A 27237-nucleotide genomic window follows, 5' to 3' on the forward strand; every position below is an offset into this window, starting at 1 on the left:
TTAACATACACTGCCCATGCATCAAAGGAGTATGTGGGTATCACATATATACATAGAACCTGTTTGACGAACACCCTGGACTAGCAGCAAGAGGAACAATAAAGCCTATTTAGCATTCATATTTTAATAACAAGGTAAACCGCTTTAAAAAATTAATAGTTTAACATTTTTTTCATCATCACATCACTGTTAACTTCTTCCTTGTAATTGCTTCCTTTCTTTAACTCCCATGGAGTCAGGATTTGGCAGTGCCTAGTAAGCAATGACTTACAAACATATCAATTTTAACTTCTGGCTAGAATAAAATATAGAGCAAGCAAGCTGGACTCTGCAGTCTCATATCCCAACAGTGTTTTATCAAAACGGAATAGTAATGGTGACCCACAAAAAAGATCCTATTCTCATTTCCCAGAAGGTCTGTGAATATGAGGCAGAAGAAAATCAACTTCCCACCCTCGTTTAGGAAGAACTTCCCAAGAATATATGCTAATTTTCGCTGGTATAGCTCAAAGGTGCTCCTAGGTAACTCCTTGACTTATCTTTGATGATATAACCGTGACTTCAAGTAGAATCTAAATGTGAGAAACTCATAAGACAAAGAAATGACTGATCTGAAAGTAGAGAATCCACAAATCAAAGTACTGACACTTTCTGAGTCCCACGGGAAGAACTGCTGGCCCCTTCCTTAGTGGAACATCTCACCTTAAGTGGTTCATAAGCAGCAAATGTGGCACTGCTCTCAAAGTATTCTTCATGCACAATCACACTCACTGTCACTAGGGTGTGGCCCAAGGACTTGGCTGCTATGTGGGTACTAGAGCAGAACACTGGTCCTGATTTTTGCATACCTGTGGATCAAAAGGCATCGTCTGAATGAAGTAAATAAGCATGAATACATAGGTCCAGGGACTGGGAAAATAGAGAAAATGAATATTTAATAGACATTAAAAATAATTCGTCTTAGATACTGATCTTCAGGCTCATCACTATCTGTTGTGTCATACTTAGGACACTGGTCAGTGTAGAAAAGGATAACAAACAAAATATTTAACCAGTGAACAAGTTGTATCCATGTGGCTTAAGGGAAAAAGGATTGGCCTGGCAACTGGAAAAGCTGAGTTCTGGGTTCAGTGGCTCAACATAAAACCCAGGACAAGTCACTTAATCTCTGTTACCCTACCTACAAAAGAATATTGAGAAATATCATTATAATTTCTTCTTTCTGACCTCCTGATTATAGGAAGGCCACAAATAGGAAATCTTGTTTCCTTACCTTCTTTGAGAAGAGTAAAGACCCCTTGCTTATCCGTGCTGACATCCAGAGATAAGAGAGAGCAGTCTGTGAATGCCATGGCACTCCCAGTCTCCTTGTTTATGTGGTACATGGCAATAGGGATCTCTATGACTTGGCCAATCTCCACATCGGCATGAAAGGGCAAGAGTTTCAGTTTGCTCAGCTTCAGAACATACACCTGGAAGGAAAAATGGTCATGAACTTTCTCTGAAAGCCAAGCAAAGAAAGCTCTTGGAATGACAACAGAATGAATTTTCTTAGACTAGGAAGATCTGCAGCACCCCCAAGTAGGACAAACTTTTAAAAAGCACAAGCAGGGGGGCAGCTAGGTGGTTCAGTGGACAGAGCACCGGCCCTGGAGTCAGGAGGACCTGAGTTCAAATCCAGCCTAAGACACATAACACATAATCCAGCTGTGCGACTCTCAGTAAGTTACCTGACCCCAATTGCTTCACCCTTCTCCCCCCCCCGCCCCTCAAAAAGCAGTTCTTTTCCCAAGAATCTGGAAAACTCAACTCTCTATGTTTCTTCAGCCTTCTAACCTCAGAAGTAGCCATTCAGTTGTCACAAACTGCTTAGGATTATGTGACTGTTTCTCATAAACTTTCCTTACTTTCAGTGGCTATACAGAATAGAGTATGGGGAGACAAATTCTAGACAGCAGTGGGATAGAGCAGGAATGTAGAGGTGCAGGAAGGTGACTTGGAGGAAAGGCATGTATTCTGGGACCTGATGGATGGTTAAGATTTCAACAAGTGAGATGTAAGGAGAAGATACTCCAAATAGAGGGAGTAACATGAACAAAGAAAGGAACATAGGAGAATTATGTACAAAGAAAGCAGAGTAGCTCAGTTCAATTAGAGAAAAGAGTAAGGAGAATAGGAAGAGATAAAGCTATGAGAGGGCCAAGTGTGAAATTTATTTGGTAGGCTAAGGGGAATTAATGAAGGCTTGTTGAGTGATGGCATGTTCAAAGTAGTGTTGCAAAATCAATCTTGGAGTGGTGATCAGAACAGGTTGGGGATATGAGTGAAAAAATGATTATAGGATTAGATTAAGGAATGAAGAAAAGATAAGGGGGAGAACAAAAGGGCTGAAGACAAAATTCTCCCATGTGTTAACTAGAATAGTAGGACTCAACTAGACAAACTTTGCTTAGGTCTCTAGCTGTCTTTTCTACTTTTTGCTTTCCACCTGAACAGCTGATTGAACACAGATCTTGAAGTATCTGTGTCCAGGCTTGGAAATGACCTTACACATTAGAGTAGCCCAGTAGACCTGGGTGCTTTTAATTGGAGATGACTGACAGCACAGAGAGGAGTCTCCAGCAACTACTCTAGCACCCTTGGAGAAGGCAGCCACCAATAAGAGGATGAGCCCAAGACTGGCTCATTTTACCAGAACACAGAACTTCAAAGAACATAATGCAGGGCTGAGGTGCAATGCGAAATGCCAGCAGTCAAGCAAACTGCTTCACGTTAGACAGCTTCAAGTGTTAATCTGTAGGTACAGTGTAACAGTAGTTAGTATTGCCACTTGTTCATATTTGTTTCTGTCAAGTGTGAGCTTGCGTTTAATATTTCTTTTGTATATAGGAAATAAAAAACATCTATCCGATAAATGATTTACATTCTACAACAAGTACCTTTCTAGTTCCTCCCTCTTGGGGAGACCTAGATATGCACAAATGCCTAATTCTTAAGTAAGTTTTCCCCAGGTTGCCAGGGTAGAGGAACATAACAAGACAAAGGAGGTGAGAAAAAGAGGCTTCTTTACTACATGGTCAGGTTCCCTTAGGACCCAGTTTGAGCAACATGCACGAGTCTAGAACAATTAAGTTCCTTACTGAGGAAGGAAGTGGGTACAATGCCTCAACCCCTTCACCCAGCAGCAATTTCTAATGTTAAGACTCTTATTCACTTAGAAAAAGCAGTTGTTTTATCCATTCATGAAAAACTATGAAATGTTAAATATATAATAACAGGATAGCAATATGTCCCAGGACCATTTCTATCTAAATCTCATTGAAAAATATGAGGAGAATGAATAAGATGATAATAGTATAACGTGGAACAAATGTAAAGTTTGTGCACCAAAATATAATGAATGACAGATTATTTACATCAAGAGAAGTGATAAACACTAGCTTCTTTGCAAAACTAGAAAGCAGCAAGCCAGGATAAGATCCATAATTATTGGCTCAAACAGTACAAATTGGCATATTTTACCAGCTTCCTCTTTGACCCAAACAGGATCACACCTTTCTTTTTTCTAATAGTATATTATTTGTTTATTTATTTGTTTGTTTGTTTGTTCATTTAGTTATTTATTTATTTGTTGGCAATTGGGGTTAAGTGACTTGCCCAGGGTCACATGGCTAGTACATGTCAAGTGTTTGGTCTGAGGCTGCACTTGAACTCAGGTCCTCCTGACTTCAGGGTCAGTGCTCTATCCAATAGTATTTTATTTTTTCCAGTTACATGTAAAGACAACTCAAAAAATTCTTTTTTTTATAAAATTTTGAGTTCCAAATTTTCTCCCTCTCTCCCTTCCCTTGCCCTCCCTAAGACAGTAAGCAATTTGATATAGTTATATGTGTGCAATCATGTAAAACGTATTTCCATATTAATCATATTGTGAAAGAAGAAACAGAACAAAAGGGAAAAAAACACGAAAAAATAAAGAACGTAAAAATAGTATGCTTTGATCTGCACTCAGACTCCATAAGTTCTTTCTCTAGATGTGGATAACATTTTCCATCGAGTCTTTTGGAATTGTCTTAGATCACTGCATTGCTGAGAAGAGCTAAATCAATCACAGTTGATCACTGCACAATATTGCTGATAACTGTGTACAATATTGTTGTCCTGGTTCTGCTCACTTCACTTTGCATTAGTTCATGTAAGTCTTTCTAGGTTTTTCTGAAATCTGCCTGCTTGTCATCTCCTACAGTATAATAGTACAGCTTGTTCAGACATTCCCCAACTGGTGGACAGTCCTTCAGTTTCTAATTCTTTGCCACCACAAAAAGAGCTGCTATAAATATTTTTGCACAAATGGGTCCTTTCCCCTTTTTTATGATCTCTTTGGGACACACACCTAGTAGTGGTATTGTTGGATCAAAAGGTATGCAGTTTGATTGCCCTTTGGGCATAGTTTGCTCTCTGGAATGGTTGGATCAGTTCACAACTCCACCAATAGTGCATTAGTATCCCAATTTTCCTACATCCTCTCCCAACATTTATCATTTTCTTTTTCTGTCATATTGGCCAACCTGATAGATGTGAGGTGGTATCTCCGAGTTGTTTTAATTTTCATTTATCTAATCAATAGTGATTTAGAACATTTTTTCATTCCTAGAGATAGCTTTTATCATCTGAAAACTGCCTGTTCACATTCTTTGACCATTTATCAATTGAGGAATGACTTGTATTCTTATAAATCTGACTCAGTTCTCTATATACTTGAGAAATGAGCCCCTTATCAGAGACACTTGCTGTAAAAATTGTTTCCCCAGGCTTTCTGCTTTCCTTCTAATCTTGGTTGCATTGGTTTTGTTTGTGCAAAAACTTTTTAACGTAATATAATCAAAATTATTCATTTTATATCTCATAATGTTCTCTACCTCTTGTTTAGTCAAAAATCTTCCCTTGTCCATAGCTCTGATAGGTAGACTATTCCTTGCTCTACTAAATTGCTTATGCTATCACCCTTTATACCTAAATCATATACCCATTTTGACCTTATCTTGGTATGTGGTGTAAGATGTTGGTCTACATCTTGTTTCTGCCATATTGTTTTACAGTCTTCTCAGTAGTTTTTGTCAAATAGTGAATTCTTATCCCAGAAGCTAGGGTCTTTGGGTTTATCAAACACTAGATTATTATGGCCATTTACTACTGTATCTTGTGTACCTAATCTATTCCATTGATCCACCACTTCATTTTTTAACCAGTATGAGATAGTTTTGATGATTGTCACTTTATAATACAGTTTGAGATCTGGTATAGCTAAGCCATCTTCCTTTTCTTTTTCTTTTTCATTAATCCCCTTGATATTCTTGACAGTTTGTTCTTCCAGGTGAATTTTGCTATCATTTCTTTCTAGCTCTATAAAATGATTTCTTTTGGTAATCTGATTAGTATGGCATTGAATAAGTAAATTAATTTAGGTAGAACTGTCATTTTTATCATGTTGGCTTGGCCTACCCATAAACAATTGATATTTTTCTAATTATTTAGATTTGACTTTATTTGCAGGAGTGTTTCTTATAACTGTGTTCATATAGTTTCTGGTTTTGTCTTGGCAGGAAGACTGCTAAGTATTTTATATTGTCTACAGTTATTTTAAATGGAATTTCCCTTTCTATCTCTTCCTACTGAGCTTTGTTGGTAGTATACAGAAATGCTAATGAATTATGTGGGTTTATTTTATATCTCACAAATTTTCTAAAGTTGTTAATTATTTCAAGTAGTTTTTTAGTTGATTCTCTAGGATTCTCCAAGTATTGCATCATATATCATTTGCAAAGAGTGATTGTTTTGTTTCCTCCTTGCCTATTCTAATTCCTTCCATTTCTTTTTCTTCTCTTACTGCTAAAGCTAACATTTCTAGTACAATACTGAATAACAGTGCTGATAATGGGCATCCTTGTTTCACCTCTGATCTTACTGGGAAGATTTCTAGCTTATACCCATTACAGATAATGCTGGTAGGACTCCTTTGCCTATTTTCCTAAATAGTTTATACAGCAGTGGAATGAATTGTTCTTTAAATGTTTGGTAGAATTCACTTGTAAATCCACCTGGCCCTGGGTATTTTTACTTAGAGAATTCATTGATGGCTTGTTCAATTTCTTTTTCTAAAATGGGGTTAAATATTCTATTTCTTCTTCTGTTAATTTGGCCAATTTTTATTTTTGTAAATATTCATCCATTTAACTTAGATTTTCAGATTTATTGGCATACAATTGGGCAAAATAGCTCCTAATGACTGCTTTAATTTCCTCTTCATTGGTGATGACTTCACATCTTCATTTTGATACTGATAATTTTTGATGCAGGTAATTTGGTCTTCTTTCTTTTCTAATCAAATTAACCAGTGATTTATCTATTTTACTGTGTTTTTTTTTTCATAGAACCAGCTCTTAGTTTTATTTATTAGATCAATAGTTTTCTTATTTTCAATTTTATTCATCTCTCCTTAATTTTCAGAATTTCCAATTTGGTGTTTAACTAGGGATTTAAAATTTGTTAATTTTCTAGCTTTTTTAGTTGCATGCCCAATTCACTGATCTGCTCTTTCTCTATTTTATGGATGCAAGCATTTAGAGACATAAAATTTCCCCTAAGTATTGCTTTGGCTGCATCCCCTAAATTTTGGTATGTTGTATCATTATTGTCATTTCTCTTTAATGAAAGTATTGTCTGCTTCTATGATTTGTTCTTTGACCTACTCATTCTTTAGAGTTAGATTATTTAGTTTCCAATTAATTTTTAATCTATATCTAGAATTTAATCAATATTTAATCTATTTAATCCCTTCCACTGCCCTTTATGGAATGCAATTTTTCTTGCATCATGATCTGAAAAGGATGCATTTAATATTTCTGCCTTTTCCATTTGATTGGGAGCTTTTTATGCCCTGATAGATGGTCAAGTTTTGTGTAGGTGCCATTCATTTTTCTCCAGAAGTCTATCATATCTAGCTTTTCTAACCTTCTTAACTTCTTTCTTGTTTATTTTGCAGTTAGATTTATCTAGTTCTGAAAGTAAAAGTTGAGGTTCCCCATTAGTACAGTTTTACTATTTCCTCCTGTAACTAATCTAATTTTTCCTTTAGAAATCTGGATGCTATCTCATTTAGTGCATATACATTTAGTATTTATATTACTACATTGTCTATGGTACCTTTTAACCAGACGTAGTTTTTCTTCCTTGTCTCTTTTAATTAGATCTATTTTTGCTTTTTCTTTCTCTGAAATCATGATAGCTACTCCTGCTTTTCTAACTTCAGTTGGAGCATAATATATTCTGCTCCAGCCTTTTACCTTACTCTGTGTGTATCTCTCTGCTTCAAAAGTGTTTTTTATAAACAACATATTGTAGGTCTCTGGTTTCTAATCCATTCTGCTATCCACTTCCATTTTATGGGAGAGTTCATCCCATTTACATTCACAATTATGATTACTAACTATGCATTTCCAATTTATACTTTTTTCTCTCTCTCCTTTCACCCTGTCCGTCCTCATCAATGTTTGGCTTCCGACCATCACCTCCATCAATCTTCCCTCCCTTCCATCAGAGTCTTCCCTTTCTTGTCCCTTTCCTGTCCTACTTCACTATAGAGTAAGATACATTTCTATACCCAACTGAGTGTGTATGTTATTCCATCTTGGAGCCAAATCGGATGATAGTAACATTCAAACAATGCTCACCTCCCTTCTTTTCCTCCACTGTTAATGGGTTTTTCATGACTCTTCATGTGATATAATCAACCCCATTCTGCCTCTCCCTTTCCTCTTCTCCCAGTGAAATCCTTTCTAACACCTTAATTTTTTTATATCACCCCATCAAAATCAACATATACCTTCACCCTCTGCCTATGCATACTCCTTCTAACTGCCCTAATAGGGATACAGTTCTTAAGAGTTTCAAGTATCATCTTCTCATTTAAAGTTATAAACAGTTTAACCTTACTGCATAACTTAGGTTTTTTTCTTTCTTGTTTATGTTTTTTGCTTCTAGAGTCTCATATCTGAAAATCGAATTTTCTGTTCAGCTCTGGAGTCTTTTCATCAGGCATGTTTGAAAGTCTCCTATTTCACTGAATATCCATTTCTTCCCCCTGAAAAATTATGCTCAGTTTTGCTGGGTAATTGATTCTTGGTTGTAATCCAAGGTCCTTTGCTTTCTGGAACAAATTCATATTCCAAGTCCTTTGATCTTTTAATGTAGACTCTGCTAAACCCTATGTAATCCTGATTGTGATTCTTCCATACTTGAATTGTTTGTTTATTTGTTTTTTCTGGCTGCTTGCAGTATTTTCTCCTTGACCTGAGAATTATGGGATACATTATTTCAGATTTTTGTGGTTAAAGAAAAAGTAGCAAGAGTATCTTGTTAAGGTTAAGGTCTCCCCACCACTACCACCACCCCAACTTCTTTTTATGTATTGTTTTTCTCCATTAGATTGTGAGCTTCTTGAGGGCAGGGAGTGTCTTTTGCCTTTCTTTGTCTGGCACAGGGCCTGGCACATAGCAGGAACTTAATAACTGCTTGTCGGACTAATTAGGTTTCTCATTCACATGAAACCTGGGAGTTTCCATTTTGGGATCTTTTTCAGGAGGTGATTGGTGGATTCTTTCAATTACATTTTATCTTCTTGTTCTGTAATAGCAGGGCAGTTTTCTTTGATAATTTCCTGAAAGATGCTGTCCAGGTTCTTTTTTTGACCATGGCTTTCAGGTAGTCCAATATTTCTTAAATTATTTCTCTTGGATCTATTTTCCAGGTCAGTTGTTTTTCCAATGAGGTATTTTACATTTTCTTCTATTTTTTCATTCTTTTGATTTTGTTTAATTGATTCTTGATGTCTCATAGAGTCCTCAGCTTCCATTTGCCCAATTCTAATTTTTAAGGAATTATTTTCTTTAGTTAGCTTTTGTACCTCCTTTTTCATTTGGCCACTTTTACTTTCTAAGGAGCTGTTGTCTTCAGTGAATTTTTGTGCATCTTCTTTCATTTTTTGTGCTTCCTTTACCAAGCTTTTGACTTTTATTTCATAATTTTCTCTCATTTCTTTTTCCCAATTTTTCTTCTACCTCTCTTGTTTGAGTTTAAAAATCCTTTTTGAGCTCTTCCAGAAGGACTTTTTGGGCCTGAGACCGATTCATATTTCTCTTTGAGGTTTTACAAGTAGACATTTTGACATTTTATCCCCTTCTGGGTTTGTGTTTTGATATTCCCTGTAGCCATAGGAGATTTCTATGGTCAAGATTTTGTTGTTTGTGTTTTGTTCATTTTCAGCCTATTTTGTGACTTTTAAAGTTGAGCTCTGCTCCTGGGACACAGGGGGCGCTGTCCCATGCTTCATGCACCAGAGGCAGAAGCCTGATGGCTGGCTTGCTGTGTGTGGCGCCTCTGGAGCTGGTGGCTACCCTGCTTCTCTAGGGTCACCTGGCCCAGTCGTACTTATTCCAGGATTGCCAGGTCTGGCCACTAGCCTGCTGCACTGGGGCTAGATGCCTCACAGCCAGCTAGCTATGCTGCTGGCTTGCTGAACCACTATAGGGCCCTGGTTGCTGATCTATCCAGGAGCTAGGGGCCTCTCGCTGGCTTGCCCAGACACCACCTGTGCTGGGCTGCACTCACCTTTTACCAAGGTGAGACAGCCCTTTCCTACAGTCTTTCTAAGTTATCTTGGGCTAGAAAATTGTTTCATCCGGTCCTTTTTTCTACAGTTCCAGAATCCATTTTGAGGCTTGATTTAAAGTTGTTTTGAGGGAAACTAGGGAGAGCTCAGGCAATTTCCTGCCTTTTCTCCACCATCCTGGCTCTGTCTCTATGACCTCACCTTTCTTAACAGATAGCATCATACACTAACCAAAAGACAAGCACTCCAATAATCCCTCCCAACGTAAGTCAGATGTATGTAAATTTATGTAATGTAGTCTATACAAAGCATTCATATCTAACATCACTCAAAAACTCAAAAATACTTTGAAGAAAATAATAGATTGGCTGATGAACAAAAAAGGTGTGCCAAAAAATTCCATGGGGTATAAGGTGCAGGTAACTCAATGTAAATGTAGTAATTACTGAACAAATGACCTAAAAGCACTGTAAAACTTATACCACCTTTATTAATGTAAAATTTTTGACCCAGTTTTACACTCATGCTTATTCACGAACTACAAATACATCAAACAGATCCCAAAAATAGTAAAAATACTACAGCATTTGAAGTCTACATGTTTTCTATTTAAAGTATAATACCAGTACAATAATAAAAATAACAATGAATATAAAACATGGCATGGAAACATATTGATTCACTTTTGTTCCTTCTTTAGGGCACAAACAACTAAATAATATTAGGATAATACTTTAGTCTAATATTATTGGTTTCATATGAATGAGAAACCTAATCAGTCAACAAGCAGTAATTAAGTTCCTGCTATGTGCCAGGACCTGTGCCAAAGAAAGGCAAGTCCCTGCCCTCAAGAAGCTCACAATCTAATGGAGAAAGACAATACATAAAAAGAATTTTGGGTAACGGTAGTGGTGGGGAGACCTTAACCTTAACAAGATACCCTTGCTACTTTTTCTTTAACTACAAAAGTCTGAAATAATGTCTTCTGCTACATTTCTTTTCCACTTATCAAAAGCCTGTCCATTTTCTGAGTTTAAGAAGAAATTCTAAATCCCCAGAAAATGGGACAAGGTGACAACCAGACTTAAATCAAGAACATCCAAATCTAATTAAGGTGATTATCTGTCTTGACCCTTGACCAGACTGAAATGTTTAGGAAAATTTTTCTCTAGGATTTAATAATATGTTAAGTAACTATTGTTTTGTTTGATAAATCAAAACAATTAAATTTTCACCAATAGACTAAGGAAATACTCACAAATGGTCTTAGTTATCTTAGTATTCTCTATACAAGCCACAATGAACATAAAGTTATCAAAGAGAAATCTATAGTTGTGTAAATCAAGAAATTTAACAGCATATTAAAGTGACAGTTCAATGGGAAAATTTTTAGAACAAATTACATACCTTCAAAATACTAGTGAAAATGTACACTTTTGGAAAGGAAAAATGGATTATGACATTTTTTTGAAAACATTCAAACAAAAACTCATACAAGTATAAATGAAATATAGGGCCTATCACTCCAAAATAGTACAAAAAGATGAACAGTTCTTTATGAAAAGGGAGGAAAAAGGACTCACATGCACAAAAATATTTATAGCAGCTCTTTATGTGATGGCAAAGAATTGGAAATTGAGGGGATGCCCATCAATCGGGGAATGGCTGAACAATTTGTGGTATATAAATGTAATGGCATGTTATTGTGCTATAAGAAATGATGAGCAAACAGACTTCAGAAAAACCTGGAAAGACTTGTATGGACTGATGCTGAGTGAAGAGAGCAGAAGCAGAAGAATGTTGCACACAGTAACAGCCACATTATGCAATGACTAACTTTGACAGACTTGGCTGTTCTCAGCAATACAAATATCTAAGACATCTCCAAAAGTCTCATGATGGAAAATGCTATCCACATCCAGGAAAAGAACTATGGAGTCTGAATGTAGATCGAAGCACACTATTTGCTCTTTCATTTTTCTTCTGTTCTATTTTTTCTTTTTTTGTGGTTCCTTCTATTGGTCCTAATTCTTCTTTACAACATCACTAATGTGAAAATATGCTTAAAAGGAATGTATATGTAGAGCTTACATGAGATTGCACACCATCTTGGGGAGGAAGGAGGAGAAAATCTGAAACTCAAAAGCTTATGAAAGTGACTGTTGAAAACTAAAAATTAATTAAAAAAGGAGGAAAAGTGGCAGATATTTTCAGATCACTTGATAAGTAGGCAGAAAACTTACAAAATATTTCTGGAACAGATACCACTCTGTAGAGTAATAAAAAAAAGCTGACAATAGTTATATGCTACTGGACACTGATTAGACTTACTGAATGTAATTAATACTAGTTTACCAACTCATGGAGTCTATGAAACAGATAAGATCTAAGGCTGGTCGGGGGAAACATTCACATGAACTCAACCAACAACATATTGACAAGGAAGCTTCAAACAAATGACTAGCAAGCAGATTACAAGATGAAGTTGTTGTCAGATTTATTGATCCACACAGATTTTGCATGGAAATGATAGAAGCAACATACCAATGAGGATTGCACAGATTTAGGACTTAAAAAGATGCAATCAAATGGTCTTAATGCTACACTAGAAACTCATGACCTTTTGTAAAGCAATAGACAACAAATCCATGTGCTACAAATCTTTGCACTGCAAATACAAATCTCCAAATATCTTTGAGAGTTCAACAAATAAACTCTATGGGAATCAGAGTAGCAGAGAAAATGTCAGAAATGCCACCCCACTCCCACCTCATCCCCCAGACATAAAATTGACTCAAAAAATATAAGAACAATGTTTTTAATAGATGTTGCCATACTAAATGTTTACAACTTCCAAACTAAATGGAATTTAAAGTTTTAAAAAGAAAACTAGATTAGGCAATTAAGAGATCATTAGTAACTTTGGGGAGATCCATTTCAGTTTGGTGATGAGGCTGAAAGCTAGACTATAGAGTTAAGAGAGTGAGAGTAAGTTTGAAAAATGAATGCTGAAGGTTGTTTTTGCATGTAGCTGGAGGAAAATAAAATACTAGATTAAAAAAATGACTGAACTAAAAAAAAAAGAGAGTGAGAGTAAACGAGAAAACACCTATTATAGACTACATTCCCAAGGAGTTTTACTGCAAAAAGGAGGTGATATGGGATAATGAAGATGGATGGATCAAATGAGGGCTTTTTGAGCATGGGAAAGAAGAGAGCAAGTTTGTAATCAATTGGGAAGCAGCCAGTAGATAGAGAGAGACTGAAGATTAACAAGAGACTAGGGATGATAGAAGAAGCAATCTACTGGAGAAGAGGAGATGGAATAGGATCATTTGTGCTTGTAGAGATTAGTCTTGGTAAGAAGAGCCACCTCTTCATGTGAAATGAAGGAAGAGACAGTGGAGGAAAATGTCTAAGTGATGTGAGATGAGGAAGAAGGGAGAAGGAGCTCTCAGAGAATGGCCTTAGTTTTTTCAGGTAAAAATGAGGTAAAGTTTTCAGCTTAGAGGATTGGGGGGGGGGGGAAGGGGGAGGAACATGGGAGGTTTGAGAGATGAAAAGGTTTGGGAAAAGCACAATGATGACTACTGCCCAGGAGGAGATCCAGTATAGAGTTTCAAATTGAAGGGAGATTTTCCCTGGTAGCATCCTTTGATGTTCCTACCTGTTTTTTTGTTTGTTTGTTTGTTTTTAGGCAATTAGGGTTAAATGACTTGCCCAGAGTCACAAAGCTAGTAAGTGTCAGGTGCCTGGTCTGAGGCCGGATTTGAACTCAGGTCCTCCTCACTTCAGGGCCGGTGTTCTATCCACTGCACCACCTAGCTGCCTCTGATGTTCCTACTTGCAGCTGACATTGTGTTGATTGCGTCAAATTTGGAAAACTGCAGAGCTTCTTAAATCCATAACCAAGAGCCTGGCCTAAATAGACACATGGGAAAAATCAAATGGATGAAGAACGCCTGTTTCCTAGACCAGAGGTTTACGTTTTGTTTTTGCTGGAAAACTTTTTATTGTTGGTGGCACATGCTGGTTGGATGTAGTTTAGATGATTCCAGTTTTGTTAGTAACTTCCACAGAGTCATCCCGGGGCAAGTCAGACATAGGTGTTTTCTCTATCAGGCCAGATTAGTGTTGACCTTGGCCACACTGACTTTATACAGTTTCTTTACCACCTGCTTGATCTGATTCTTGTTAGCCTTGACATCCATAATAAAGACCAGGCTGTTGTCCTTAATCTTCATAATGTCCTCTGTGATTAAGGAAAACTTGATAATGGCATAGTAATCCAGCTTGTTTCTCTTAGGGACATTTTTCAGAGGGTGTGTGGGCTGTCTTCAAAGACTTAGTATCTTGGGTCAATGGAAGGTTTGGAACATTTAGATCTTTCTGTGGCTGTGTATACCTTTCTTAGGTAGATAGGTGGTGCAGTGGATAGGCTCATTTTACTGAATTAAAATCTGTCCTCAGCCACTTACTAGTAGTGTGACCTTGGGCAAGTCATATAACCCTGTTTGCTTCCATTCCTCATCTATAAAATGATCTGGAGACGGAAATGGCAAACCACTCCAGTATCTTTGCCAAGAAAACCCCAAATGGAGTCACGAAAAGTCAGATACAACTGAAAGACAACAACACATCCTTCTTGGTCTTCCAGGCCTTTGATTTGGCTTCTGTATTGAGGGGACATTGCTTCCTTATTCACCTTTAGCACCATCTTGGTGGAAAGGCTAGACCAGTGGTTTTATGACCTGGGATTGTTTTTTAAAAATATTTTGATATCTATATTTCAGTATAATTGGTTTCTTTTGTAATCACATGTATTTTATTTTACACATTTAAAAACATTATTCCGAGCAGGGATCTATGACACAAAAATGGTAAAAAACCTCTGGTCTAGACTATAACAGGCAGTTAGATGAACAAGCTATGTTGTCCATCAGTATATATATCTTGGACAGACACTAAATAGACAGTTAATCGGGCCCAGAATTAAAGAGGAGGAGAAGAGCAGGCTAGATTGCCTAAGGAAAATTGCAGAGCTCATTTCATAAGCCCAAATGTCTCCTTGAAATGAAAACCCACCTCTTAATACCTGTATTCTTTTCCTGTGGTTTTTTTTTTGGCTAGGCAATGGGGTTAAGTGACTTGCCCAGGGTCACACAGCTAGTAAGTGTTATATGTCTGAGGCCACATTTGAATTCAGGTCCTCTTGACTCTAAGGCTAGACTTCTATCCACTGTGCCACCTCACTGCTCCTAATACCTGTATTCTTTCAGTGCTGTTGTATGGATGTAAATGAGAAAAAAACTACAGTCTCTGAAGAATTAAAATTGACTATCATCCTGAGGACAATGACAGGTTACATGGGGGTTTGAGTATACTGCAGCAGTTAACAAATATGGAACTGTAAAGAACTGGAGTAAAAGATGTTTTCACTTTAAAGTATTATTAAAAACAAAATAGGATGAGATGATCATGTAGGAATAACTGATAAAGAGCTGAAGAATTCTACTCATATCCTTGTGACGTCAAGGAAGGATGACAGCACACTGGGTATCTTCTCCCCTATCCCCTCTCCAGACCTCTTTGGCTAAGTTTTGGGAATAAATGGATGAGTTTTATAGGACAGATAGGGATGTAAGTTGCCTTGTTGGAGGGAATATCCACAGTCATGAGCTGATAGATACAGTTGAGTTTTAAATAATAATACCTATATGTGTGTGGGGGGTATAATTTATAATAAGGCGCTTTGCAAATTTTAAAGTACTGTATGTGTGGAGTTTTGTTAGTGGTATAGTTATTCTTATTTTAAGAATCTATTTGATGGAGTTCAGATAGAAAGTCAAAAGACAAGCTTCTATTCTGCAATTATTCTTTTATATTCTGTAGTTCCGTATAGTTATGTAGACTATTGCATTGGGAGAGAAAATGATTTCTTTACATAATTGATTAACCATATTAAGGTATAAGCCAGTTTTTAGTAGTATCACTGAAAATATCTTCAGGACCACTCCTGATGGATCGATGGAAATGGCACATGCTTCATCCCATTTCCACATGATAGATTTCATCCACAATATCTCTGTATTTTTAATGAGTTGTGATTGATGTCTCTTTTCACATCTATCATAATTCTGCACAGTTTTTCTCCCTATGCTTCCCAGAGGGCCATTCCATATAACAAATAACATTTTTAAAGACAAGAGAAAAAAATCAGCATTACCTAATCAACACATAGAAAAAAATCTGAAGATACCATGTACCATGCTTGTGGCCCTCTGCTCTCCATAAACAGTAGTGTGGGGGTGTCTTCTCATATAATCTTCTCTTCTTTTTTTTAATTTTTTTTCCTCTTTCACTTTTTAATTTTTTTTCTTTTAATATAAATTTATTTATTTTTAGCTTTCAACATTCACTCCCACAAGTTTTTGAATTCCAAATTTATACCCCATCTCCCCCCTCTTCCCACCCCAAGATGGCATGCATTCTGAATATCCCTTCCCCTAGTCTGTCCTCTCTTCTATCTCTCTCCCCTTGTCTTATCCCCTTCCCCTTCTATTTTCCTGTAAGGCAGGATAGACTTCTGTACCCCATTTCCTGTATTTCTTATTTCCCAGTAGCATGTGAAAACATTTTTTTTAAACATCATATAATCTTCTTTGGAGCCATGCTTATTCTTTGTAATTTTACAACATTCACTTTTGATTTGTGTATGGTTCTTTCTGTTTACATTTTTATAGTTATTATGTATATTATTTTCTTGGTTTGGCCTACTTTATTGACATCAGTTCACGTAGATCTTTCCTTCTTTGTATTCATCAGGTGATTGTGATGACTGCTGTTTTATAATATAGTCTGAGGTCTGAAAATGCCACTCCTCCTTTGTCTCTTTCTCTTTTCATCATTTCCTTTGATATTCTAGATCTCTTATTTTTCCAAGATAACTGCAAACACCTTTTCAGCAACCTAAAAGGCGACTGACCCTACACATAAACATCACTAGATGGTCAATATAGAAACTGCATTGATTCTATATGTTGCAGCTAAAGGTGGAGAAGCTCCATAAAGTAAGTTAAAACAAGACCAGGAGCTGACTGTGGTTTAGATCATGAGCTTCTTATTGCAAAATTCAAACTTAAATTGAAGAAAGTAGAGAAAACCATCAGACGCCATCAGGCAGTATAGGTATGATCTAAATAAAATTCTTTATGAATATGAAGTACAAATGATGAACAGACTTAAAGGCTTAGATCTGATAGAGTACATGAAGAACTATGGGCAGAGATTCACAATATTGTACGGGAGGCAGCAACAAAAAAAACATCCCAAAGAAAAAGAAGACCAAGAAAGCAAAATGGTTGTTTTATAAGACTTTTCAAATAACTGAGGAAAGAAGGAAAGAGAAAACTAAAGAAGAAAGGGTAAGATATACTCAAATGAATGCAGAATTTCAGAGAATAGCAAGGAGAGATAATGTTTTCTTAAATGAGAAATGCAAAGAAATAGAAGAAAACAATAGAATGGGAAAGACAAAAAAATCTCTTCAAGGAAATTAGAGATATCAAGGGAATGTTTCATACAAAAATGGGCATAATAAAAGACAAAAATGGTAGGGACTTGACAGAAGTAGAAGAGATTAAGAAGAAGTGGCAAGAATATACAGAAGAACTAAATAAGAAAGATCTTAACATCACTGATAACCACGATGGTGTGGTTACTATCTGAAGCCAGACATCCTAGCAAATAAAGTCAAGTGGTCCTTAGGAAGCATTGCTAACAATAAGGCTAGTGGAGGTGACAGAATTCCAGGTGAGCTATTTAAAATCCTAAAGACAATGTGGTTAAAATGCTGCACTTAATATGCCAGCAAATTTGGAAAAATCAACAGTGGTCACTCGAATGGAAAAGATCAGTTTATATTCCAATTCTAAAGAAGGGAAATACTAAAGAATGTTCAAATTACCTAACAATTGCACTCATTTCACACACCAGCAAGGTTATGCTTAAGATTCTGCAAGTTAGGCTTCAGCAATATGTAAACTGAGAATTACCAGAAATGAAGGTTGATTTTTGAAAAGGCAGAGGAACTAAATGGCCGAAAGCAAGGGAGTTCCAGAAAAACAAAATCAATTTCTGCTTCATTGACTACACTAAAGCCTTTGACCATATGGATCACAACAAAATGTGGCAAGTACTCAAAGAAATGGAAGGACAAGATCATCTTACTTGTCTCCCAAGGAACCTATATGTGGGATAAGAAGCAGCAGAACAAAACATGGGAAAACAGACTGGTTTAAGATTGTGAAAGAAGTACAATAAGGTTGCACATTGTCTCCTTATTTATTTAACTTATATGCAAAGTACATCACGTAAAATGAAAGACTGGATGAATCAAAAACCAAACTTAAGGTTATCAGGAGAAATATTAACAATCTCAGATATGCAGATGATATCACTCTGATGGCAGAAAGTGAAGAATTTAAAAGCCTCTTAATGAAGGTGAAAGAGGAGAATGTAAAAGCTGGCTTGAAGCTTACTAACATTTGAAAAAACCTAAAATCATGGCAACTGGTTCCATCATTTCCTGGCAAACAGAGGGAGAATAAATGGAAACAGTGTCACATTTTATATTCTTGGGCTCAAAAATCACTGCAAACAGTAACTGCAGCCATGAAATTAAAAGACGCTTGTTCCTTGGAAAGAAAGCTATGGCAAATCTGGATAGCATACTAAAAAACAGAAATATCACCTTGCCAACAAAGGTCCATATTGTCAAAGTTATAGTTTTTCCAGTAGTAATGTAAGGCTGTGAGAGTTGGAGTACAAGGAAAACTGAGCACTATAGAATCAATGCTTTCAGATCATGGTGCTGGAGGAGACTTTTGAGAGTTCCTTGGACAGCAAGGAGATCAAATCAGTCAATACTTAAAAGAAATTAATTTAGATTATTCTTTGGAAGGACAAATACTGAAGGTGAAGCTTAAATACTCTGGCCATGAAATGGAAAGACAGGACTCACTGGAAAAGATTCGGATGCTGGTAAAGATTGAAAGCAAACAGAGAAAGGTACAACAGAGAATAAGATGGATAGATAATGTCATGGAAGCAATGAACGTGAGCTTGGACAGACTTCAAGAGATAGTGGAGGATAGAAGGACCTGCTGTGTACCAGGAGCTGGACATGACTGGAAGACTGAACAACAAGAACTACTGTCATTTTTATTATATTGGAAAGGTCCAGCAATGAGTATTGAATATTCCTCCAGCTATGAAACAACACGATATGATAAACATTTATTAAGCACCTGTTATATGCCAGGTACTGTACTAAGTGCTATAGATACAAATAAGAAAAAGAACAAGTCCCTACCCTCCAGGAGCTTACAATCTAATGAGGGAAGACAATACACAAAGCGAAGCTGAAAAGGGGACAGAGGGTAATCAGAGAGGGGCATGATGAAGATGATGGTAAAGTTGAAACCAACAGGAGCAGCTGGTAGCAAATGAAAAGGCTTTTATCATAAAGGAAGGATATGGGAGGAGTTTTTTGCTCCACCAATCCCTCCAATCTGAGAGTAAAAAGTAATTTGAGGGTACTGAGGAAGTATGAATAAATTTAATTTGTTTTTTTTAAAATTTTTTTCTTATCAAAGAAATTTATTTGCAAGTAAATAAACAGGTTTGTTTGCAATGCTTTGGAAAAAACAAACCCACAAAACAGATTTTTGTATACTTGCCAAAAAAAAAAGGAAAACCCCAAAAGCAAAAGTCAAATTGGAAAACATTCTTTCTATGATGATTTAGAAAAGACCCACCTCTACTCCTGATACACGTTTCTGAACTCAAGAACTGTACAAGTTCAGTTCCTACAGTACAGCATAATTCCCATCCTGGCTTTTGATGTTAAACCCCCCCCCCCCAAAAGATGAGTCTAACCCCAAGGTAAAATAAAGACAAAATAACAGCCCCTTCCTAACCTAAGAGAATGAATGCCCTTGCACTGTGAACAAGTATCTCCTTTACTGTGGCATCTTCAAGAAGTAACTTAATCGTGGATAGTGCATGACTCACAGGCTCCCTGAAAAAGTTTGATCTAACTAGAGTCCATGATATTGCTGTATTGCATTTTCTGGCCTGGATCTTGGGAAGGAAAATCCTGTCAGTATAAAACTATAAGTTGTTTTTAAAGGATTAAATCTTAATAGCTATTAAAGTTGTTCTTATTTCTTTTTTTTTATTTTTTGGCTAGGCAATGGGGTTAAGCGACTTGCCCAGGGTCACACAACTAGTAAGCGTTATGTGTCTGAGACCAGATTTGAACTCAGGTCCTCCTGAATCCAGGGCTGGTGCTCTATCCACTGCACCACCTAGCTGCCCCAATTGTTCTTATTTCTTTAAGGAGCACTTTGTAACTGAATATATACATCTGTTGCTTTCGTTCCTATGCATGTTGTTGAGTAAAGATGGAGAAAATCACAAGAGTGCTGAATGAGTCTATTATAAAATTATGCTACATAACCTCAACTGGACCCTCACTTCTGCAAGCCAATCCTTTTAAACCTCCCCAAGCAGTTCTATCCCATTCACCACAGCCAAACCTTTCCGTTCTTTCCTCAAACCCTCCCCTCCCCTCTCTGCTGAGAATCCTACTTCATACTTAACTGGAGAAAACTGAAGCCATTCTCTGAGAACTCCTCTTCTCTCTTCACCCAGATTTCTTCTGCTACTCTCCTTCATCCCTGTCTTAAGTGATGAGGAGGTCCTTCTCCTTGCCAAGGCACTTAACATGCACAAGTGATCCCATTCCAGCTCATCTCTTCTGACAGATGCTTCCTCTATCATTCCTACTTTCTCACTAAACTTCAATCTCTCCCTGTCTACTGGTTGTTTCCCTTGTTGCCTACAAACACACCCATGTCTCCGGTATCCCCAAAAAAACCCTCCACTTAATCCTTCCGTTCCTGCTAACTACTGTCCCATATCTCTTCTGTAGCTAACCTCCTTGATAAGGCAGTATGTAATAGGTGCCTCAACTTCCTTTCCTCTCACTGCCTTCTTAACTCTTTATAGTCTGGTTTCTGATCTCATCAATCAACCAAAACTGCCCTTTCCAAAACTACCAATGATCTCTTAGTTGCCAAATCCAATGGCTTTTTCTTTTTTTAAATTATTTTTTCTTTTTTTTTGATTTATCAACAATTACTTCCATAAGCTTTTGAATTTTAATTTTTTCTCCCCTTCCCTCCCCACCTCCCTCCCCAAGACGGCTCACAATCTGATATAGGCGCTACATATACATTCCTATTAAACACATTTTCACATTAGTGATGTTGTAAGGAAGAATTAGAACCAATAGGAGGAACCACAAGAAAGAGGAAACAAAACAAAACAGAAGAAAAAAAAGAACAAATAGTGTGCTTCGTTCTGCATTCAAACTCCATAGTTCTTTCTCTAGATGCGGATAGCATCTTCCATCATGAGACTTTTGGAGATGTCTTAGATTCTTGCATTTGCTGAGAAGAGCTAAGTCTATCAAAGTTAGTCATCACACAACATGGCTGTTACTGTGTACAACGTTCTCCTGCTTCTGCTCACTTCACTCAGCATCAGTCCACACAAGTCTTTCCAGGTTTTTCTGAAGTCTGCCTGCTCATCATTTCTTATAACACAATAGTATTCCATTACATTCATATACCACAACTTGTTCAGTCATTCCCCAATTGATGGGCATCCCCTCAATTTCTAATTCTTTGCCACCACACAAAGAGCTGCTATAAATATTTTTGTACATGTAGGTCCTTTTCCCATTTTTATGATCTCTTTGGGATACAGCCCTAGAAGCGCTATTGCTGGGTCAAAGGGTATGCACATTTTTATAGCCCTTTGGGCATAGTTCCAAATTGCTCTCCAAAACTGCAATGGCTTTTTCTCAGTCCTCGTCTTTTAGACCTCTCTGCAGCCTCTGACACTGCTGGTCAGTCTCTTCTCCTTGATACTCTGGACTTTCATGACACCACTCTCTCCTGGTACTCCTACCTGTCTGACCACTACTCAGTTTCCTTTGCTGGATCTCCATCCTGGTCACACATGTTAACCATGAGTGCTCTTTTCTTCTCCCTCTATACTATTTCACTTGGTGATCTCATCAGCTCCCATATATTTAATTATCTCTATGCTAATGATTCTTAGATCTGTTTGTCTAGTCCTAACCTCTCTGTTAACCTCCAGTCTAAAATCTCCAACTGCCTTTCAGACATCTCAAAATGGACGTCTCACAGACATCTTAAATTCAACATATCTAAAATTGATTAATTATCTTTTCCCCAAAACTTGTCCCCCTTCCTATAATTTCCCTATTACTCTTGAGGGCACCACCACTCTCCTAGTCACTCAGGCTAAAAGCCAAGATGTCATCCTCAACTCCTCACTCTCTCTCACTGCCCACATCTTGTCAGAGGTCAAGTTCTGCTGTTTCTACCTTTATAACATTTCTCATATACACCCCCTTTCTCCTCTGACACTGCCACTACACTGCTGCAAGACCTCATCATCTTAGATGGACCTTGGACCATTCCAAGTGCCTGACTGGTTAGTCTACCTGCTACAAGTCTCTCTCCATTCCAGTCCCTCCTCAGCTTTCAAAGAGCTCTTCAACCTCTGCCTCCCAACTCAATAGACTAGTGTCTCCCTGTCACAACTAGGATCAAATATAAAATCCTCCCTTCAGCATTCAAAGCCCTTCACAATCCAGCCTTTTTCCAATACCCTTTCAAACCTTCTTTATACCCCACCCCCAAGTACTCCAATCTAGTCCATTTCCTGACTGCAAGCATTCTTACTAGCTGTCTCTTATGCATGAAATGCTCTTTACCCTTTATCTATCTCCTTGGCTTTCTTCAATAAAATCCCATCCACAGGAAGCTTTTCACAATCCTTCTTAATCCTAGTGCCTTCCCTCTGTTGATTATTCCCAATTTATACTAAATATAGGTTATTTGCTCAATTATTTACATGCTGTCTGCCCCAGGAGATCGTGAACTCCTCAAAGGCATGAACTGTCTTTTTCCTTTCTTTGTATCCCTAGTGCTTTTCATAATGCCTGGCACATAGTAGGAACGTAATGTTTACTGACTGACAAACCATTTTGTGTGAGTTGCAGATTGAACGTGAGATATATCTTTTAATTTTTCAATTAATTCATTTTTAGTTTTCAACGTTCACTTTTGTAAGATTTTGAGTTCTAAATTTCCCCCCTCCTCCCCAAGACAGCATGCAATTTGATGTAGGCTATACATGTACAATCATAGGATGCTTTGATCTACATTCAGACTCCATATTTCTTTCTCAGGATGTGGATAGCATTTCTCATTATGAGCCTTTTGGAATTGTCTTAGATCCTTGCATTTGCTGAAAAGAGCTAAGTCTAATGAAGTCTGCCATTGCACAATGTTGCTATTATAGTACATAATATTTTCCTCTTCTCCTGGTTCTGTTCACTTTACTCAGCATCCACACAACCTTTCCAGGTTTTTCTGAAATCTACCTGTTTACCATTTCTTATGGAACAACAGTATTCCATTACATTCATATATCACAACTTGTTCAGCCATTCCTCAACTGATGGGCATTCCCCTCAATTTTCAATTCTTTGCCACCACAGAAAGAGCTGCCATAAGTATTTTTGTACATGTGGGTCCTTTTCCCATATTTATGACCTGTTTGGGATACAGACCTAGTAGTGGTACTGCTGGATCAAAAGATATGCAGTTTTATAGCCCTTTGGGCATGGTTCCAAATTGCTCTCCAGAACGGGTGGATCAGTTTACAACTCCACCAACAATGCATTAGTGTTCCAATTTTTCCACATCTTCTCCAACATTTATTATTTTCCTGTTTTGTCATGTTAGCTAATCTGATAGGTGTGATGTGGTACCTCAGATTTGTTTTAGTTTGCATTTCTCTAGTCAATAATGATTTACAGGATTTTTTTCCTTTTCTTTCTTTCTTTTTTTTTTTTTTTGGGTGAGGCAATTGGGTTTAAGTGCCCAGAGTTACACAGCTAGTGAGTGTTATGTGTCTGAGGCCAGATTTGAACTCAGGTTCTCCTTACTCCAGGGTCAAAGCTGTATCCACTGTGGCACCTAACTGTCCCCTTTTTAAATTTTTTTTTTTTTTGGCAAGGCAATTAGGGTTAAGTGAGTTGCCCAAGTCACACAGCTAGTAAGTGCCAAGTGTCTGAGGCCAGATTTGAACTCAGGTCCTCCTGACTCCAAGGCCGGTGCTCTATCCACTGTATCATCTAGCTGCCCCCTACCATTCTATTTCTTAACCAGCACCAAGTAGTTCTGATGACTGCTGCTTCATAATACAGTTTTAGATCTGGTATGGTTAGGCCAGCTTCCCTTGCATTTCTTTTCATTAATTCCCTTGATATTCTGGACCTTTTGTTCTTCCAGATGAATTTTGTTATTTTTTCTAGCTCTATAAAATAACTTTTGGTAGTTTGATTGGTATGGCACTGAATAAGTAAATTAATTTAGGTAGAATTGTCATTTTTATTATATAGCTTGGCCTACCTATGAGCAACTGATATTTTTCCAGTAATTTAGATCTGATTTTATTTGTTTGATAAGTGTTCTGTAATTGTATTCATATAGTTCCTGGGCTTGTTTTGGCAGGTAAACTCCCAAATATTTTATATTGTCTACAGCTATTTTAAATGGAATTTTTCTTTCTATCTCTTGCTGCTGGGCTTTGTTAGTAATATAGAGAAATGCTGATGATTTATGTGGATCCCCAGATAGTTTATAGATTTTATAGTTACTGGGAATGGAATTTCCTTTTCTATATTGGCTCCTGGATTTTGTTGCTATTTAGAAATGTTGTTTTATTCCTGCATTATTAATATACTTTCACTCCATTATACCCATCCCCATCCCAGCGCTTCTGAACCACTGGTTGCCACTGTTCAAATTCCATTCTCCATCCTTCACTGACCACTCCCTTATTCTCACCCTCCTCAGCCTAATCCTCCCCAACCTCCTACTCTAAAGCTACCTAACTCTTACACTGTGCTCTCTGGAATGCCTGCTTCAGGTAATACATAGGTAATAAACTGGATATCATCTGCAACCTTTTCTATTGTCATTCCTTCGCTCTTATAGTTACTGAGATCTGGCCCCCTCCTGATGACATGGCTTACTTGTCCTAGTGTTTCCAAGCACTAACTTGCATTTTTATTCTCATTTTACTTTTATTTAAACTCACTGGTTGTAGTGAGGGAATTGTGATATTCCTTGTTCACCACTGCTACTTCCAGGTTCTTCCTCTACACCATTGTACCATAACCTCTCTTCCTTTGAGTTTCATTCAAACCACATTTATCACCAACCTGGATTTTGAGAGACATTGTCCACAGGCCTCCAGGACATTCTCCTTTCTTGTTAAATGAGTTCAGTGCACGACTCTCATTCTTTCTCTCCTGTCTAACTCCTGCCCTATTACTAGGGAACTTCAATATTTAGATTGATACTTCCTCAAATACCTTAACATTGCAATTCTTCAACTTAATCATTTCCTATGACCTCTTCCTCCATGCTACCACAGCTACACACATTTTCCCATCACCCACAAGTGTTCTGTATCCATATTCATGAACTCTGAAAGTTCTTTATCTGATTATCGGCTGTTGTCATTCTACCTCCTCCTCTGCCTTGCAATTCCAATGCAATTCCTTTTCCTCACTGCCATCGCCAATCCCTTCAGCCCTCAGTTCTTTCTCAGGCCCTTACCTCTGCATTGACTACACTCTCTTCCTTTCCACATCTTGACCCCTTGGTGAATCAGTTTAATTCTCTACCATCTTCTTTTTGAGTCCTTTGCCCTTTTTCTTTTCTTCTTTTTTTTGGTGAGGTGATCAGGGTTAAGCAACTTGCCCAAGGTCACACAGCTAGTAAAGAGCGTCAAGTGTCTGAGGCCAGACATGAACTCAAGTCCTCCTAACTCCAGGGCCAGTGTTCTATCCACTGTGCCACCTAGCTGCCCCACTTGCCCCTTTTCTCATCAAGGATCTTGCCCTTCTAAACCCCAGCCTTAGATTATTCCCATCATTTACTGATTTCACTCCTATGCATGTGCTGCCAAACAAATTTGGAGAAAAATAACAAAACTGTGTAAGGGGTGTTAAGGGGGCAGACTATCCCATCCACTATGCCAGATGTAAGGAGGTAGATCCATTCTGCCCTAATTATGCCAACTGTAGGGTGGCATACCCTCTGAGAAAGAGAATACTGAGAGACCAAGGAGAGAGGGACTCATACCAGCTTGGTTATTAACAGGTTTTATTAGAGTTAACTAGGTTAATTGGATTGTTTAAGGGGGTCTTCTCACAAGAGGCCAGTTGTCCTGGGTAGTAACAGGACAAAGTAACATCGTGTATCCCTGCGCCAACCACAGACCAGGTCAGGTTTTAGACAGAAACAGAACAAAGAAGGCATAGTGGCAGAATGGCCCAGGGTCACATGCAGGTTTCCTCATGGAATATCTCGAGCTTCTTTTGCAGTTGACATTTATTCAAGGTAGCTTACATTTTTCTGAGGAGTCATAGGTCACATGCCCCTTCTGGCCTATCCCTGTACAATTGGGTCCACAAATTTACATTACATAATCCCAGCTGGGTCCTAACTGTAGTAAGGTAATCCTTTTATAACAATTCACTCTCCCACTCACCACAGCGGTTAAAAGTTACTGGAGAAAACCATCTACATTAGGTGTCTCTGCTTCCTTTCTTTTCACCGTCTTCCTAACTCTCTAATCTGGCTTTCAACCTCACCATCCAACTGAAACTATTCTCCCCCAAATTATGAATGGTCTCTTAGATGCTTAATCTAATGGCCTTTCTCAATCCTTATGCTTCCTGACCCCTCTACAACTTCTTTTTCCTCCCATTAGGTATTTGTGATGCCTCTCCTTGTTCTCCTCCTACCTTTTGGACCACTCTTCTATTTCCTTTGCTGGATTTTCATCTAGCTCATGCCTGCTACAAGAGAGGGGCCCCAAGGCTCTATCCTAGGTTTTCTTCCCTTCTCCTTCTATATACTATTTCCCTTGGTGATCTCATCACCTTCCATGGATTTGATGATCATCTCTATTGCAGACGATTCCCAGTTTGCTTATCCAGCCTTAACCTGCCTCCTGACTTCCAGCCTCATGTCTCCATCTGCTTATTATATACCTCAAACTAGACGTCCTGTAGACATCTTAAACTCATCATGTCTAAAACTGAACTCATTATCTTTTGCCCCAAATCTTCCCCTATTCCTAACTTCCCTGTTACATATTGAGGATACCACCACCCTGACAGTCACCTAGATTCTCGATTTAGGTGTCATTCTGACTCCTCAATCTCTCTCATCCCACATATCCAATCTGTTGTCAAGTCCTGTCAATTCTATCTTCACAACAGCTCTCGTGTATGCCCTTTTCTCTCTTTTAACATTGCAACCTGGCACACTCTCATCACCCCCTGCTAGACTATTGCAATAGGCTTTTAGTTGGTCTCTCTGCCT

At 37.8% G+C, this 27237-nt stretch overlaps 1 protein-coding gene across 1 annotated transcript in view; it reads right to left on the reverse strand.

The window, feature by feature from the left end:
* The window catches only part of NUP210L (nucleoporin 210 like), a 135141-nt gene that overhangs the window by 73577 nt on the left and 34327 nt on the right, over nt 1-27237 (reverse strand). The window contains exons 13-14 of the mRNA XM_020991696.2: nt 1274-1472; nt 703-848 (exon numbers count right to left, since the gene is read on the reverse strand). Coding sequence (XP_020847355.1) covers nt 703-848; nt 1274-1472 — 345 coding nt within the window. The remainder of the gene's footprint in view (nt 1-702; nt 849-1273; nt 1473-27237) is intronic.

Source organism: Phascolarctos cinereus, unplaced genomic scaffold (assembly GCF_003287225.1).
Source record: "Phascolarctos cinereus isolate Bilbo 61053 unplaced genomic scaffold, phaCin_HiC Scaffold_5;HRSCAF=322, whole genome shotgun sequence".
In the NCBI taxonomy this organism is placed as follows: domain Eukaryota; kingdom Metazoa; phylum Chordata; class Mammalia; order Diprotodontia; family Phascolarctidae; genus Phascolarctos; species Phascolarctos cinereus.